At 41.3% G+C, this 19,403-nt stretch overlaps 1 protein-coding gene across 1 annotated transcript in view; it reads left to right on the top strand.

Annotated features, from left to right (window-relative positions):
• The window catches only part of parp4 (poly (ADP-ribose) polymerase family, member 4), an 83,741-nt gene that overhangs the window by 19,640 nt on the left and 44,698 nt on the right, over positions 1-19,403 (top strand). The window contains exons 4-9 of the mRNA XM_077536366.1: positions 4,798-4,870; positions 12,771-12,849; positions 12,925-13,011; positions 13,086-13,244; positions 14,746-14,883; positions 15,886-16,053. Of these exons, the coding sequence (XP_077392492.1) occupies positions 4,798-4,870; positions 12,771-12,849; positions 12,925-13,011; positions 13,086-13,244; positions 14,746-14,883; positions 15,886-16,053 (704 nt within the window). The remainder of the gene's footprint in view (positions 1-4,797; positions 4,871-12,770; positions 12,850-12,924; positions 13,012-13,085; positions 13,245-14,745; positions 14,884-15,885; positions 16,054-19,403) is intronic.

Genomic DNA, 19,403 nt, shown 5'->3' with positions numbered 1-19,403 from the left:
CTTGAAGTTGTCATACACTCGTCTTTATCACGAAAAAAAAAAAATCTCACAATTCAAGTTTAAAGTTTTTGGCTAAAAAGACTAACATATCCACATTTTCTGCAGAAACGACTGATCTTGTTGCGGTGACAATATCTCCAGCAGTGGAGAAAACCCGTTCACTAGCAACCGAGGTAGCTGGAATTGAGAGGTAGCGCTTTGCTAATTTTGCAATATGTGGGTATGTGGACTCATTGCCTTTCCACCAAAGAAGAGGGTCAGCTTCAAGGGACAGGCACCCTGAAGCTCGGTACTTGAATACCTCTTCTTTGACCTGCTCCAAAAGGTTTGGCTTTCCACTCACCCCCTGACCCTGGAAAAGTTCACCAAAGAGTTCAGTCATTACAGACTTCTTTGCTGGAGGTGATGAGGTGGATGATGTCCCTGGAGATGAAGAGCCAGCTGTCATCTCAGTGAAATCCTCATCCTGCAGAAAAAAAGGCAACTTTTGTAAATTAATATTCTCATAGCGAATAAAAAAATACTTAGCTCATAGTAGACTACAATACCTCCTCCTGTCTTGCATTCATTTCTGTCATGAGGTCATCAAATATCCTCTCTCGTTCAGCATCTTCTATATGTGGCAGGGGTTTAAACCTTGGGTCCAGAGCGGTGCACTTGTGCAAAAAATCATAGCACACAAAGTATCTCTCTTGCAGATTTGCCGTGATTGCTAACTTGACCTCTTTCACTGTTGGGCTGTCTTCTTGCTTTGGTACCATGGAACGGAGGACAGTGGCTTTCAAGGGGAGTATCATCGAGACTGAAGCTCTTGTTTCAGTGCTCATTAGTGTTGTGATGGTTTTTATAGGTTTAAGTATTTCAATAAGTTCCTCTGCCACAGCAACTTCCTCATCATTGAGTGTGTAAATGTTTTTATTTTTGAGTTTTTTCAGTTAGTGCTGAATATATTGCCGCTTGCTGTTCTAGGTATCGTTCCAGCATGTCGTAGCTGGAATTCCAGCGGGTGGGAACATCCTGAATGAGTGCATGATGTGGAATATTAAGCATTTCTTGCTTATTCTTCAGGATGTGGGCAGCTGTGGTGCTTTTGTGGAAAAAAGTGACCACCTTTCTGACTTTCCCCAATAATCTGGACACTTGATTGATGGCTGTTGCTTTTTGGGATGCTAAATTTATTGTATGTGCAAAACAGGCAATCTGAGGACCCAGTCCTGCTTCTTTTACTGCGTTGATGATGTTCTTGGCATTGTCAGTCGTGACAGGTATTGTGGTCCCAGGTCTCTCCAGCTTCCATTCTTGCACTGCCTCCTTCAGGTGTTCCGCCAGGTTTGTGCTCGTGTGTTGATCATAAACAGCTCGGGTTTGCAAAACGTAACTCTCCATCTTCCACTCTGGTGCAATGTAATGCGCTGTGAGAGTTAAATAGCTCTCTGTCGCACGCGATGTCCATCCATCTGCGGTGAGTGACACAGCGGACACACTCGACAGCTCGTTGGCAACATTTGCTTTAGTTTTGTCATAAAGTGCGGGTATAACTTTTTGACTGAAGTGCGGACGTGAAGGGATGTTGTAACGGGGCTCCAGAACTTTGAGCAAATATTTAAAGCCTCCGCATTCAACAACTGAGTATGGCCGTAATCCCGTTGCTATAAAAACACCAATTCCGTGTGTTATTGCTTTGGCCCGATCTGAATTATTAGCAAAAGGCTGTTGAAATGCCGTAGCTATCTTTGGTTGTACTAAGCTACCTTTCTTTCTTGTCGACAAGACATTCACAGTCGGGTGATGTCGTTTTAAATGAGTTAGCATGTTTGACGTGCTGCCTGCAACATAGCCGCCGATCTCCGTGTAGCAATGTCGGCAAACAACTTTGGCTTTATCCACTCACCTTTGACCATCGGCAGTTTTAACTGGAAAGCCAAAATGTTCCCACACAGGAGACCGCAGTGTATGGGAGGGACCTTCGAGCTCCGGCTTATATGTTTTTGCCATGTAGACACTATTTGTGTGATGCGATGTTCTGTCTCCTCGTCTGTGCCTTATCTGCGAACAGCTGGTGAGTGGCGGCGACACTCAACAACTTCTTCTGCTGCTGCTTCTTCTTCTTCTTCTTCTTCTTCTGCTGCTGCTTCTTCTTCTACTTTCATTTTCGTCAGACAGTGCATTGCTCTCCCCACCAGTCAAAAACATCTGTGTGAAACCTTGCTTACTAGCTTTAGCTCCCCGGCGCATAAACTTAATGAGGGAAAAATACACGAGGAACGGTACGCAAGTGGGCCGAACCGAACATGCCGTACCGAAACGTATTAATACACCCAAGTATACCGTTACACTCTTAATATATATATATACTACAGCCTCATAGTACTAAATGAGGAAAATGCTGCTCCACTTCTTCCGTCCAAGCTCACTTTGTGATAATTTCATCTTTCTCGCAACTATTACTAAGCTGACATATTCTTGGCGTAAATCCATTGCCATGTGTGGTAAATCAGTCGCAAATTTGCTCCCAGCTGTCAAACTTTGTGGGCGTGTTTGCGCTGGTATATCATTACAGCAATATCCTTCGTGAATAGGACGTAAAACAGCTGCTGGTGCAGATGTAGAGCAATTTTTAACCATGTTAGCGGATGCAGCTCATTCTTAGTGGATTTGGCCCTTTGTCTTTAAGCTATCCCCATGAAAAGAAGTCTAGTGGTGTGAGGTCTGGTTTCATGATGTGTGCTATTCCATCGCTCTGTGTTGTCCACAGTGTCTGGACCAGACTGGACATCAGTTTGAGAACAGGCGGTGGCAAAACAATTGAAGGATGTTTGTAAATTCTTTTACATGTTAAAAATAAAACGCAATAAACACATAGGATACAATTATTTGAAGTGTCTACATATATATTTTTGGGGGGACACCCTGTATATCCAGTACATTTTGGGGGGTTATATTGATTATTTTTCCTCCCTCCAAAAAAATAGATTCCCCCCTCCCCCATCAATTACTGGCTACCAGCCTGGTGACGTGCACTCTTTATACTGGCGCTATGGCAACGAACTGAGAGGAGCTACTTTACTGAAGAGGCAGTCAGTTATTTGGAATTGGTTTTGCAGCATCAAATAACAAGTGACAGTCTGCTGCAAGGTATGTTTAGAAAATGTTCAAACTAAAGCAAGTAGCACTACCAAATTATTTCAGCATTTGAAATTGAGACACGTGATAGCAAATATTGCTCTGTGCACGACACGAAAGGAGAAACTTCTGCTAAGAAACTGGCATGAGTGGAATCAAATTGGCAGTTTTTCGGGGGGTTGACATGAAAGAAACTCGATGAATGGCAATCACTGAGTCGATCGTGACGAACATTGTCAAAATCAAGTTGCCCGTTTCATTATCCACATACCGTACCACTTCATTGGTGGGTGCAGCTGGTTTGATGAAATAGTTACAGTCTGTCAAATAGCTTATCATTGAGCTACACATTCATCTGTGTTATGTTTATGTATATTTCATTAATTAAGTCCCAGCATATTAATTCTCACTCGACTGCTTCCGTTGGTGTAACTTTACAATAAGAGGGTTTGGAAGTTCACCAAATGTTACAACAGCATGAAACCATCCATCCATCCATACATCCATACATCCATACAGCCATACATCCATCGATAGATAGATAGATAGATAGGCTGGAAATACCGCTATATTTCCAAGTGCCCCATCAGAGAGGATTTTTTTTCAGTGTTTGCATCATGTAGCTGAGCATGCGTAAAGCTTCATGTTGTACACAGGTTTTCCTTATTAAAACAAGGCAACCTACCAGGCATTTACCTAGTCCTGTATATTGTATGCAAGATTTTGATTACATTTTCAGGATCAAAGGTTCTGGTACTTTTGGTGAGAAGCAGGGCCTTTTTATATGTATAAGGACTGTTTTGTTGTTTTATAATAATCGCAAAATGATCATTTATGTTGAACTTTTAAAATGATTTATTAACATGTATAAAAGGTTGTTTTCAAAGGGCCCATTTCTTCAAGTTTGAATAATCTTTGATTTAATCTATGTATTGAATAGGGGTGGGGGAAATCGATTACATTTGGGAATCAGATTTTGGATAAAAAAAAAAAAATCTGGGTTTTTCTTTTGAGACAAGTATCTCCCATCCCTAGTTTGGAATCAACAGGAGAAAGGCAGCTGCAGGGTTGAATATATAGTTTGTGCGTGTAGGAGGGGGGAAAAAACTGTAAAAGATTTAGGTTTTGCTTGCACAAATCCCACCTTGATATATGCCCACGAGCGGTGCAGATAGAGTGCCATAAATATGAGGTGCAGACGTGAGGACTAATGGAAAAACAGCCAATGCAGCATGTGCACTCTCCTCTGTTTACACAGTGCAGACTGATTGAATCAGATCCAACACCCACCCAGTTCCAGCCAAGCGACTCTTGGCTCTTGTCGATCACGGCCTTCAAATGCTCGTGGCGCCGACACGAATCAAAGAGTTGTGCTCTCTCTTGGCTAATGTATGGGCCTGTTGATAATGCGTCTGCATCAGGTTCACTCAACTCGACACAGACGGCTCGGGGTCAGGCAAAGGTTTCTAGCAGCAAACTCGAGCCGCAAACAAATTGTGAGTTTTCACATCAGGTGCATGTGTCGGGGCATTCTGCCAGTTTTCTTTGGTAGATTGTCATGGGTGTGGATTCCCTCGTTGTCCTGGCTGTTACACAGCAGATGACATTGCTGTGTCATATGACTAACTGTGTGTGTGTGTGGGGGGGGTGTCTGACTGCTTTTCTCTTTTGCAGCGAGTGGAGATGTTATCAAGCCTTCCAAGGATGAAGCCTCCCCTCCACAAAAGATTGAAAAGACACTGTGCAGGTGTGTATCATGCCTCGACACAACAAAGTGTTGGATTATCAGGATATAGTTAGGTAAAGAGACCAGTAACACGGCACAATCAACCTCTAGTCTTGTAGCGCCGCTCCCTGGTTCTCTTCACTGCCTTTCCTACCAGCAATCTAAGCCAGCTTTGAAGCCATGGACCGTTTGAGTTGAAAGCAATTGCGAAGAGGCACGTAGAGCCACTGTAGATGAAATGTTCTTCTGTTTCAAATATTACATGGTGAGGAAGATAATGTGCCTGTTTTAACACCAAAATGCCAGGTTTTTTTTGTGTTGTTTTTTTTCTTTTCATTATTGGATAGAATTCTCAGAACTCGCTTAGGTTGTGGGTAATCTGGAGCCTATCCCAGCTTTGATGTGAGTGTAGTGAGAGGGTAGGGGTGAGATGGTAGAGGGCAAGACAGCAACTTTCAAATGAAATCAAAGTAACCTTAGTTGATCATGTCATCATCAACCATGGGCTGACAATGCGATGCGAGAGACTGCCCAATTTTTGGTTCCTCTCTTATAGATAGATAGATAGATAGATAGATAGATAAAAAATTGCAGGAAAAAAAAATCTCTCAGTTTACTGTTTCGTGAGCATTTATTTACTCCAATGTAAACATATGTGCTGTGCATATGTTGCACTGACTTGTGAAAAATAAAAAAAAAGTAAATTTAAATTATTTATATATATACATATATATATATATATATATATATATATATATATATATATATATATATATATATATATATATTAGGGGTGTTAAAAAAATCGATTCGGCGATATATCGCGATACTACATCGCGCGATTCTCGAATCGATTCAATAAAAAAAATCGATTATTTATTTATTTATTTAATTTTTTAAGAGCTCAGAATTGTTCATTCGGTAGTCTTACCGATTCAACGTCTTATCATCATTGCCTTTTTTTTTTTTTTTTTTTTTGTGTGTGTGAATCGATTTTTAAAATTCCATTTTTAATGGAAAAATATTCAACAAAACGTCTGACTTCAGGATTCACACCTTGAGCATGGAAGAATGTTATATGAACGGAACATTAAGCCTTAATATTTTATTTTAATGCTGTTCAAACATGAAACAGATTACAACCTCTATAAGACTGAAATTTCAGATAAATAAATAATACATTTTCATATAAATCTTACACTCTACAAGCTTACTGATTAGTATTTTCTAAATTTGAATGAAAAAAAATCGCAACAATCGACTTATAAATTCGTATCGGGATTAATCGGTATCGAATCGTGACCTGTGAATCGTGATACGAATCGAATCGTCAGGTACTAGGCAATTCACACCCCTAATATATATATATATATATATATATATATATATATATATATATATATATATATATATATATATATATATATATATATATTAGGGCTGCACAATATATCGAAAAAATATCGATATCACGATATTGGCCCTTGCAATATGCATATCGCAAAGGCACGCAAAAAGTTTTATATGGAATTTTATGCTTTTTATATGAATTTGACCAGTCAGATGCTAACTAAAATGTGCATCGCCATTCAATAGTTGAAAATTATCAAGACATAATTACAATTAATTAACTAAGATTACATGAAGGTTGCTTATTTTGCCCCATGAAAAATGTTTTTCTTTCATTAGGTAATAAAAATGTAATTTCCTTAGGTAAATGTTAAATATCGCAATAATATCGATATCGCTATGTTCAGCAAGTATATCACATATCGCATGTTTTTCGAATATCGTGCAGCCCAAATATATATATATATATATATGTGTGTGTGTGTGTGTATTATGGCAAAGCATGCTAAAGATGACAGTGACCAGCAGTGTGCAGTTGATGAGACATAAATCTGGTGTCATGAATGACGTGTGTGCCACTTGGTACATGGTTTGATTTTGGCAAAGCTATATGAGGTTTTGGTTGCAGTGCTTCATTTTGGAGGATCTGTGAGGGGTTTTGCAGTTCGGGTGTGTGATTTTGTGAATTGTGTTAATTATTTTGATGAAACAACCCTAGTTTGCAAAATTGTTTTAGCAATTGTCAAAAACTGTAAAAACATACAAAAAATAACCACATACTATCATTTCTTTCCAGTGCAAATATCTCTCTTCCAATAAGTTACCATGAAACAGCGACGCAAAACTGCTGAACATGAAACCAACTCATTTTGTGCATTTTTTTCCACAAAAACCATCTCACTCAAAATGTTTTTTTTTTTTTTTTTTTTTTTTTTTGTGTGTATGTGTGCGTGCGTGCGCGTGCGTGCGTGCGTGCAAATACGTATAAATTTATACTCATTCATTCACCTAAAGCCTTATAAATATCCCATTACCCTTCGCCTTAACCAGGTACTTCAGAATCTTGCCAGAGTCGTGAGGTTTAAATGGTCAGGAGACCAGAGAAAAGGTCAGAAAAAAAAGAAATAAAGAGAAAAGAAAGGAAAATCAAAGTGAAATCCAGCACCGACCAAACACTTCCTGCCTTCCCCATGATTACAAAATCAAAGTCTTACGCCAACCCCAGAAGCCTCTAAATTCCAGCAAATTTGGCGAGATCTCAAGAGACCAGAGGAAAAACTAAAGAGAGGAAGGAGGGAAGGATCGATAAGGCAGAGAGAGATCCATAGAAGCCAGTACATCCAATCCATCAAAGTGAAGTCCAGCACCAACAAGACCCCTCCTACGTGGTTACAAAACCAGAGTCTTATGCCAACCCCAGAAACCTCATACTTCTAATAAATTAAGATCTCAAGTGACCAGAGGAAAAACTAAAGAGAGGAAGGAGGGAAGGATAGATAGAGCAAAGTGAGAACCACAGACACCAGCACCAACTGATTCAAGGGGCTGTGGGAGGGAGAGGCTATTTCTGTTGAGTTTCAGTAGATGCTGGTGCGACGGATCTGGCATGCATAAGGACCACCACCAAAGAAAGAAGCCGTCAACCGCGGTCCCCGAAATCCCCAGGCCGCGGCAGCACCAAGGCCACCCCCAAGCCACCCGAGCGGACATCGGTCGGCGAGCCGACCCAGACGCCCGGAACACCCCCGCCCCAGCCCCGGCCCACACCCCCGAGCCCAAGGCCGCAGAACGAGGCCCAGCGGGCCCCCACAGCGCCCCACCGGTCCCCAGCCCCCACCCCCCCCACGACCCCCCCGCACCCCACCCAAACCCGCCACCCACCACGACCCAGGCCCCACCACCCCCGACCCCCAAACCCCCGAACACACCCCGACCCCCAACACCCAACCCCCCACCCACCCATACCTCCACCCCCCCCCAAACAAGCCGCCCTCCCCCCCGATGGCCGCCAACCCCCCCCCCCCCCCCCCGGAAACCGGCACCGGGCAGCAGCGCAGAGAGGGAAGATGTGCCCACCCCACCTCCAGCCGCGCGAGAGTAGCACAGCGGCGGGAGGGGGGAAGCAGAGGAGGAAGCACCAGGGGAGAAGGCGGAACACCAGAACACCGAGCCCGGTGGGGAGAGGCCCCGGTCGTCACGCCAGAGTACTAGTGACACCTAACCCTGTTACTGAGTCCGCCAGCTCGCCGACTGGCGAGCTCTACCCTTACACCGTGAATGTGGCCCCACCCAGTGTATATACAAGTGTGTGCGTGTGGTGCATTAAAATTGGGAGCAGTTGAGTCGGAGCAGAGGGAAAAAAATTTCCCTACTCCGACACACCCGTATCCCCCCCAAAGAAATGAATATGTATATGTGTGGTGCATTAAAAAAGGGAATGGAGGGACAAAGTGGTGGGGCAGGGATACAAATGGGGGGGACCACAGCGCTGCCAGGCACTGCAGTCCATCCCCTCTGATGGCTCCCCGCCCCAACTCACCCCTCCCCTTGGACGTGAAGTGCCTCACCCAACCCGGCGGGTGTAGGTGGCACGCCCGCCCCCCAACCCCCCCACCCCCACCCGCCCCCCACCTCATCCACCCGGCACCACAATGGGCGGACAGCCAGCGCAGCAGGGCTACCGGACAGCCCACCGGCCACGGGAGCCCGCCCGGGGCGCCAGGAGTTCTACCGGAGTGGGGCAGGCCTCAAACCCCCGCCCGGAGCCCGACGCCCGGGCCAGGGAGGGAGCCCCAGGCCCAGGGAGAGGGAGGGGGAGGGGCCGCAGGGCATACAGGGAAGGGGGGGGGGGAAGCGGGGAGAAGACGACAAGAAGGCGAAAGGGCGGCTGCAGGGCAGGAGGGGGGAGGGGGGGCGACAAGGGAAAAGGGACCGGGAGGCAGAGGAGGATGGGCGGGAGGAGGCGAGGAGGGAGAGGCGACGGGGGGGAGGAAGGGGGAGGGGAGAGGGAACCACGGGGCACACCGGAGGCCCACCCACCCCGAGTCGCGCCGCCGGGCACGGAGCAGCCGACCGCGCCGGGACGGCACCGCCCCGGGCACCAGGGGAAGCACCCCAACACCGCACCCCACAGGGGGCCCAGGGAGCGGCCAAGACGCAACCGCTACCGAGCAGACAACGGTGGGGGCGGAACCACCCCCGCCCGACCACAGGGGACGGCGTCAAGAAAATTGACTAATTAGCATGCAGTAACACCAAGTGTTGATGCTTAGTGCCCACTAGAAATAAATCTTAAGGAGTTAATGAGTATAGTGTCGTATAGTGTGGTATGCTCGAGCCCACTAGCAGCAACTAGGTTCCTGACTATATAAAAATAAAAACAATCAGATACAAAATACCAAATACAGAAGCAGCGAAAACAGAAGTTGTAACGATGTGGTGGCTCTCGTTAACAGGCAGAATCTTGGCAGGATTAAGTTGCCAAATTGAGATTAAAATATTCTATGTACATAGACCATATTTGTTTAAATCTTGATACTTGATTTTTATTTAAGGCAGAGATTTTTTCCATTGAGATATAATTTATTAGTAAGTTTAACCAGTGGTCGATATTTAGAGATTGTATTTTTCCAATTGACAAGGATTATTTTTTTAGCAATTGTAAGGGCTATAAATATAGATTGAGATTGTTTACATGGTAGCTCAGTTATTGTTAAGTCACCTAGTAAACACAATCTTGGAGATAAAGGAAGCCTACAGTTTAATATAGCAGCGAGCTTTTCCAAGATTTTAGTCCAGAAATGCAGCACTGGAGTACATGACCATAAAGCATGAAGATAAGTATCGGCAGTGTTTTGTGAGCACTGGAGACAAATGTCGGAGTCAGAGAGTCCCATTTTTTTCATCATATATTGTGTAATATATGTTCTATGAAGTATCTTATATTGGATAAGTTGCAAATTTGTCTGTTTGGTCATTTTAAATACATTTTCACAGATTTGGGTCCAAAAGTCTGGTTCCGGAACTATAGACAAGTCTTTTTCCCATTTTAAAGTCGGTAAATACGTTTTATTTGTGTATAAAAATAACTTATATATTTTTTATATTTTCTTTATTGTTGTTGGAGAAAGCTTTATAATATCTTTAGCTAAGACAGGCAGTTGGAGCGTATCCTGAAGTGTTGGGATTTGTTTCTTAACCATATTTTTACCTTGCAGATAATGTAAGAAATTTCCCTTTTTTATTTCATATTTCTGGACCAAGTTTGTATACGATATAAACTTATTATCTGAGAAAAGATGATGAAGGTGTGTAATTCCTTTCTGCTCCCATAAGCTTAAATGGAACGACTGATTATTAAGTTGAAAGTCGGGGTTATGCCAAATGGGAGAGAGCCCACAGGGCGCCAATTGGGAGTTTGTAATTTCTAATGCCTTCCACCAGGCAGTCAGGGTGGCGGCTATCATTGGGTTTTTAAAACAATTATGTCGTCTTATTGATTTTGTAATAAAGAGTAAATCTGACAGTCTAAGATTATTACAATCCTTCTGCTCCAATTCCAACCAACAGTTAGTATCTCTGTTGGGTTGTGTCCATAGCACAAGATATTGTAGTTGATTAGCTAAATAATAGTACATAAAGTTTGGTGCCTCTAAACCTCCTTTAGATTTACTTTCCTGAAGAGTAGATAGACTAATTTTGGCTTTTTTTTTATTCCAATAGAATTTTATGATAGCAGAGTCCAGCGATTGGAACCAGTTAGACGTAGGTTTAAATGGAATCATTGAAAATAAATAATTAATCTTTGGTAAAACTTTCATTTTTATAGTAGCTATCCGTCCTATTAAAGAGATTGGAAGATTATTCCAGCGCTCCAGGTCACTATGGATTCTATCCAATAATGGTGAAAAATTTAAAGAAGTTAATTCAGTTAACTTAGGTGAAATTTTAACACCTAAGTATTTTAAATTACCTGTAGGAAAGTTATTAAAAAAAAATGTTATTTTTGAGGTACTGAGGTACGTTTGTCCGGCATATAATTTCAAATCGCAAAAAAAATATTTAAGCTATGTCTGCCATTTAATGATGAATGATGATATTCCAGATAGTACAACTTGCGGTACTCACAGTTCGCCACCTGCAGATTCGCATATTCACAGATTTTTTTTTCTTCCCGTGGTTGTGTGGGGGGGTATGCGTGCGTCCGTGTGTTTTTCTTTCTTTTTTTTAAGATTTTGTCAAGTTTATTTTCTTTGAGAAATTTGTCCTCATTTTACCCTGTTGTTCATATATAAACATAATGAATGCATTTCTTGAGAATCTTTTAGGATTTTTAAAAGAAAATATATATAGTTTTTTGTTTTTGTTTTTTTTTAATCAATCAAGAGGCCACTCTAAGTGTGGTTGGGGGCCACACGGGCTGCCAGATGCCCATCACTTATTCACAGCAATCCCATCAACAATAAGGGATGGAGAAAGGACAAATGTTTGGGGAATTGGTCGTTCCTCAATGACATAATTTCATGAAAACTGTAATTGCTTTGTTGCCTAAGTTACTGTCACCACATATGTCCAATGTATGCTTTGTGCTTGCAGTTAAATTAATGTCAAATATGATCCTTCACAACTCCAATGTTGAGTTGGCTTCTCCACTTCGCTTGCTCGCCCTGCGTTTTGTAGTGACAAAATATTTATACAGTGGTGATATGTTGCATATGTATTGTGTTATTATTATCAAAAGGTTTTTGTTCTCTTGATAAGGCCAAAAGCAGTTGACAAAATGACTTACAGGCTTTCATTACATTGTAATTACCGGTGTATATTTCAGTCATAAATACAGTCCAAAATAAAGCAGGGACTCTGGAAAATATGTATATTTAAGCTCCACATCACAATCAAGGAATGCCAAAATTGACTGGCAACCAGTCCAGGATGCAACCTGCCTATTGCTTCGTCAGCTGGGCTCCAGCACACCCATAACCCTAAACTCATTCTAGAAAATGGACAGATGGATAAACTATTGAATTTTCCTGCTCCTGCACTTATGAGTCAATGAGCGAAAAGACCACAAAGGAAATGCCATTGCTTCCTCAATTTTAGCTAGTCCTTGGAACTTCATAAATACTGGTGCCTCGATTAAGACAATTGAGATGCACTTCAAGATGGCGGCATGAGAACGACTTCTGAGTCGCAGTCGAAGCGTCGTGCAGCTAGGTACTTTGCAATTAAAGAGATGCTAGCCAGCCTTCAGTGAATCTAAAATTCCTCTTTTTGGAATACGGGAGATATACCACGGAAGCAATGGGAGAACGTATCTACAAACTCCACAAAGGAAAGTATTTAACTTTGTGTATAGCACTCTGAACAATATGCTTTTGCAAAATGAATATAAATGTCATGGTTGTTGTGTTACATAAAGCCTCTCTATATGAGGACTGTACTCTCAACTTGCACATCGCTGCCATCTGCTATAGACTACCAGACTTATCACACTAAAGCTCCCTCAGAATGGACTCCTGAATGAATTCAATGAAAATACTTATCTTTGCACTTCTGCTGTGGATTTTCGCAGGATTTATACACAACAGGATGAAGATCTTCCAGCATATCCGGATGACTTCAATGTGGCCAAGTATTCCTTCTTTCATAAGGTGACTGATTCGCCATATCTTTTGTGCCTTACTTGTCAGAGGTAATAATGTGCTCTAATGTACTTGTCTGTTTAGTGTGACAGAGATTGGTGTGTGTTGGAGTTGCAAAGTGCCAAAGGAAAGAAGAGGCAGCAGTACCGCGTGATTCGCAACTGGCAGCCTGTAACTCAAATTACAGTAGTCTTCTCAAATTGTATTGAAATACTGGTCACATATACTTGTTATTGTGCTAACAGCGCTTGCTACCAAGTGATATGATGGCATTCCCATCGACCTCAGAGGAGGCTGTGGAGGTCTTCCAGAGACTGACTGACCGCCTGCTGGCTTCAGGTCTGAGCCCATGTCCCATCCTTCCCTCGCAGAAGCAGATCTTTGGCTCGTACCCCCTGCAACAGGTTGTACACCCCCACCTCACAACTTAAAACACAAATATTCAAGTCATTATGAAAACAGTAGCGACCAATTAGTCTCAAGAGGGTGCCAGTGAGACATAAAAGATTATTATACCATAAAACAGTTCAAGCTTCCTCTGTGGATCAGAGGTAATACAGGCAACATTATGAGGCAACATAAAATTTATTGTGAGGGGACACAAACGCTGCCCCAAACAAAACTGTGTCCATTACCTAGTCGGGCTCCTAATTGTCTTAATGATGCAATTTGTCATTCTTGTTTTGTGAAGCCCCATAGATACAACCCACATCAAGTTTCCAAGTTTAATCAATTGTAATGTGAGAAACGATTTTGTCTGCATGGCCATTTTTGTTTTGGATTTTGCAGCAAAAGATTTGTTTAGGGCAGGAAATAATTAACTCATTGACTCCCAGCCATTTTCACTGAAGCAAACCCCTTCGTTCATGGCTGTTTTCCTGGATTTTGACTGATTTTGCAAGGCCCACAGAATATTCTATTCTATTGCTACAAAAACATGGAACCTACCAAAAGAAAGATTAGAGTCTCTTCTTTCATCAGGAAAAAAATGTATAGTTCCATCTGTTTCCGATTTGCAGCAATTAGTTTGATCATTACTCACAAATGTGTTTAGAACTGTAAGGATATCAGCTTGTTTGCAACATGGCCCTGGTTGATCTCTTATACGCTGCTGCCACCTGCTGGCCGTTTTTGTAATTACTACCATTGTTTCACTCGTTCTCTGCAGTTCAAAGGCTGCATCAAAGCCTTCTGTATACTCTAGCATAAAAAAAAACAAAAAAAAATTATAAATACGTTATTGGGACACTTTAAACATTTAAAATAGAACATATTTCTATGTTTTGGGGAGCAAATAAGTTCATAGCAATTATTGTCCAGCTTAAATGCAGTTGGCATGCTGCAACATAATATTTGCTACATAGGTTCTTTGGTTTCATGTCTATTGACCTGGCAATGCAGGTCTATTTAAAAGTTAATGTCACCCCCAAATTTTTAATTATATACATACCCCCAAAAATGTTCCCAAACTAACAAAAGGACAAGTAATAGGTTCACGGCTGTTTGATATTGGTTGTCTTATTGTTAGGTATATTTAAGGTGTGTTTAAATATGATACATTTTAATCAATATGCGTGATAGCAATTTAGGAAAAACAAACTCTCACCCTTCATTGTGGTAATCTTATTGTAAAGTAGAACCATGCTTCACATTGGCATATTTTACTGAGCACTCGTGCTAAAAGTGCTTTCCTAAGAAGTATGACTAGGCTCCACAGGAATAAATGGTTGTCGCACACTTGAGTAGCATTCACGCATCAATAGGTTGATGCCACGCACGGTGCCGCGGATGTGCCGACACAGTCTGAAAGAGTCTTGCAAATGTCACAGGGTTACTCAAACGCCCAGCAAATCGTCTCTGTCACTATTATGCTGCTGATTGATACATACCTTGTTCAACTGGCAGCTGCTGCTGGACGAAAAGCTGAACATCGGAGTTTTGTCACAAGACGTGGCCGTCTTTGTGGAGCTGCTGTGGACTGAGGCTCTGGGTTGCCTTGGCAACATCCTCAGAGTGCCTGTGAACAAACTCAGCCTCAATGACGTAAGGCATTCCTGTTTGTACCATGTCCAGCATGCTGTTTGTCGCAAAAAGATGGTGAATGTTGACTACTGTGTCAGAGTTCCAGCAGCGAATTCACAAAAGATAATGTTTGAAATCTTAACTACAAAGTACGAGTTTCTCCCTTTGAAGGTATCCCCCTGGAATGTAATGCACTTTTTGCTACCTTCTCTGTCCCACCTTCAAGCACACCTGGAAGGATTCTTCCAGGATCCTCCACAGCTCCATCGTCACGGCCATTTTGATGTCATACATCATCAAAATGGGTCCACTTGATGACCCTCTGAGTTTGGGAAAGAGGAAAAATTGACATAAAGCAATTGAAGGGGACAACTCTGTGTTTGTACATATATATATATATATATATATATATATATATATATACATATACATATATATATAATTACATATAGACATTGTTTTTGGGGAGAAATTTTAGGTATCAAAAACACTAGTGGTATTGGTATCTGTATCGACTAAAGAATTGAGTACTCGTACTGGTATCTGGGGGAAAAAAAAGGGGGGGGGGGTGTAATATCGAACATCCCTAAGGTTTTGTAATGGGGTATATGGCACAGAAGAGGCGGGACTGTTTTTTGCACAACAGTTTGATTCCGGTTCGGTTTGCGGCGTGCGGGCTGCAAAAATAATGGTGCTTCCGACTTTGTGTCCTCGGTTCCGCGTTCGCAACTCGGACCGGAAATAAACTGTTGTGCAAAATCACGTCCCGCCTCTTCTGTGGCATATACCCCATAGAGACTTCAGGTAACCTAGCAACGTTTTTTTTTGTTTTTGTTTTTTTGTTTTTTTTTTGTTTTTTTTTAAACCAACATTTAAGATAATGCAGTCTGTCATGGATGAAGTCAACTAGCCGGGGAGAAGCCACAAAATGCCAACTCCATGCCCTCACACAAAAAGGCCACCTTGATTCAAATGGGACTCTACATTCAGTGTTCTTGTGCTCCATCCTGTGTGTGTTATTAGGTGAGCAGAGCTGAGGGCTTGTTGATTCAAGCGCAGAGAAAACTGAAGGAGGGCGAGCATGCCGCAGCGCTCGCTCTGCTGCTTGAAGTTTACACCCTGCTGCCACACATAAGGCCCAGTGAAGATTGCGATGCCAAGCTTATCTCACAAAAACTGGACCTCTGTCAGGTATGACAAACCACACGTTTAGTGTGTGTCATATGCACAAAAAGTATAATGATAATAATGTCATAATGACTAGGAAGGGGAGTTTTTATAAGTGTTTACCAGTGCACAATTCACACTGCTGCAACAGATAACTGTCCATTGCAATTAATATTGCCGGCTTGTAACAAACCACATAACAGCCCAAAGAGAGTTTTGTTTTGCCTCCTCAATTTGGTTGTGCTTTCTTCTGCTTCTGAAGCCTGTCGAAACCACTTTGATGAACTCACAAAAATACCCTCAAGCTTGTTTTTTTTTTCTTCTGCTTTTGAACATTTGAAACGCTGACAGCCTTCAACAGCAAAGAATATACTCACTTTCACTTATATTTTTTTTTATTTAGCTGCCTTCATCTCAATTCATGTATAATTATTACACCCTCCCCTCCCCTAATTGTCCCATATTAGATCCTTATAGGGCAAATTTATAGACTTCACACAAAAATATGTAAGTTCACCTTAAAATAGCTTGAAAATAACCTGAAATATTGTTTTACTTTTACCCTAATTGGTAAATGTAATGTATTTTAAACACAAATTAGCAGTCTTAGAAGCACATTTGTAAAATGATCAAGATATAATTAGCAACAAACAATCACAACCTGTTGAAATGAATTGCTTGTATGTACAGTATATTTGTAACAAGTAATAGATATTCAGATAGATAGTTTTCAATCACATTTGTTTGTCTGCCATGTTGGAAGTGAAGATCCGGTGGATACAGTGCTTTGAGAAAATGGTCAATACCCCTTGAATTTTTTCCCATTTTGCTTCCTTACCACCACAAATGTAAAATAAGTTTTTTTGTTGTTTTGTTTTGTTTTTCTTCCGATTTTACGTGTGTATGACCAACACAAAGTAGCACACTTTGTAAAGTGGAATGGAAAGGTTTTCAAAATTTTAAACAATTAAAAAAATGTGGAGTGCATTTGTATTCAGTCCCCTACACCAATACTTTGTACAGCGACCTTTTGCTGCAGCAGCTCAAATCTTTTAGGGTAAGTCTCTACCGGCTTTGCACATCTTGACACTGAAATTTGTGCCCATTCTTCTTTGCAAAAAGCTCAAGTTAAGACAGATTGGATGGTGAGCACATGTGGACAACAATTTTCAAGTCTTGCCACAGATGCTCAATGGGATTTAGGTGTCGACTTTGACTGGGCCATTCTAACACATGAATATTCTTTGGTCTAAACCATTCCATTGTAGCGCTGGATGTATGTGTAGCTAACAGTGCAATGTGCATGCTCAAATCTGTGATTCATCAGTATCTTCAAACTTGAAATTGTGTGTATTGTGCGAAAAAATGTAGAACCTCCTCAGACCATGCACACGTACAAATGATGATGGAACCTCTTTTAGGGGAGAAAAAAAAACAAACTTTTACCTTAGATGTGCAATGTACTAAAACTACAGTTATTTGTTTAAAAAAAAATACTTTTAACAATAATAACTAATATTTGGAATTTACTAATGAGTTTACCAATGTCCTAAATGACCGTGATGCGCTCTTCTCATCTCTTTTCCCTTCATGCCATTCAAGTGTGTGGAAAGCTATCGAACCGCTTACATTTTCTGCTTAATCCAAGTTTTAGTATTAATCAAGTGCATATGCACACTACAAATATAGAACACCATTGCATTCCCAGATATTTATAGTCAACAAACTAGTCTACTGTCCAAAAGATCAAAGGCACATACATATTTGCTGGGGTTACTTGTGACGCAACTCCAGCTGGCATGGCTTAAACAGTTTCTGTTGCTTCCAGCACTGATGTCATGAATTTTTATTTAGAAATGACTCTGCTGTGTTATATTTATTCCTTATCTAGTTTATCAACTTGTGCAGTGTTTGTTCATTCTCAGCATTTAATTATTTTTCTATGCATTTTGTGCATAGAATTCTCTGACATTGGAAATTGTCAAAAAAATAAATAAATATTGGCATCGCCATCATATGTTCTTGTCACGTTCTGTATTTAGCAAGCTTTTCTAAGATGCCAACCCTTTGAAAATAGAAAGTTCTGAAGGTTTTGGGGCCATCTCTAGCATCTCCAAACCTTTGCAAATTGGCTAAGATACGTCAAACGAATAACCTGGCAGGAGCTAGTTAGATAATGTGAATCACTCATTATCAATCTGGATCTGCTTCAACGTGATCTGTTTGGGAAAGGCGGGACATTCAGCATAATACTTAGAGGTGATTGGGCGATGTGGCAATTTGTGCACACCTACCAAACTTTTGTTTTGACCAATCACTGCAACTTATGAAAATGTCTTCATCGTCATAGGTAATAAAAAAAAAAAAAAAAAAAGCATGAACACATTTACCAACTAAAACGGCTCAAAGTGCCCCTCGCTGTTCTTTGAAAATGGAAGCACTTTAAAACAACCCCTGCTATTGTCTTAAGATGGAACCGCGCAGGGAAACAGATACAATGAAAACAGCAAAGGTGCAGAATTGAAACATGTGGAGCTCCACACGTTCAATTATACATGTGAATTCATATTGCACATATTCGTCTGACCACTTTCCTGTTTTGCACGACATAGTTAGGAAGTCATTACAATAATAAAGAAATCACACAATGTACCAGAGCAACAGTCAAACGTTGAGTACTGAGCGCACCAAATTCCTTGCAGCTCAGACAGGCCAAGCAATTGTAGCATTATCAGCCAATGATGGCCATGTGGGGCGTTTCATCACGCAACAATTGAGTTGGGTGTATGTCTTGACCTCCGCCAAACCCCGGACTCACCGAACCACTGTGTTAGTAGGTGTATTTTTACTGAGAGTAAATTACACTATACACATGGGTGGACTTTTATTTATTCATTAGGTATTTAGGTATATCAGAGTATAGGTGGGTGAATATAAATGTGCACCACACTTTTCAGATTTATATTCCCTTCCATTTGTTTTTTTTTCTTTAGTTTTTGTTCTATTTTACAAAAACACAACATGCTACATTCAAGTGTGTCATTGTAAGGACAAAATGATAATAAAAAGGTTCAAGGCTAATTCTTCAAGGCTGGCGACCAGTTCAGGATGTACCCTGCCTTCTTCCCAAAGACATCTGGGATAGCCTCCAGCACGCCGGAGGCTATCCCAGATGCAACCTTAGATAAGCAGTTCAGAAAATAAATGAATTAATGTACGCTAATTACACCCGGTGTCGAGTCGTGTACGTTTTTGCCAAATTCAGTTAATAGCAGCTGAAATTCTGCAATTTCATTATATGTGAAACGATTATTGCAGAGGAACACGGTGTCCCTGTGGTGAAGTTCCAAGCAAGCCAAACATTTCAGAATGTG

This window comes from Festucalex cinctus, chromosome 11 (genome assembly GCF_051991245.1).
Source record: "Festucalex cinctus isolate MCC-2025b chromosome 11, RoL_Fcin_1.0, whole genome shotgun sequence".
NCBI lineage: Eukaryota > Metazoa > Chordata > Actinopteri > Syngnathiformes > Syngnathidae > Festucalex > Festucalex cinctus.
This window is presented reverse-complemented; position numbering and strand designations above follow the sequence as displayed.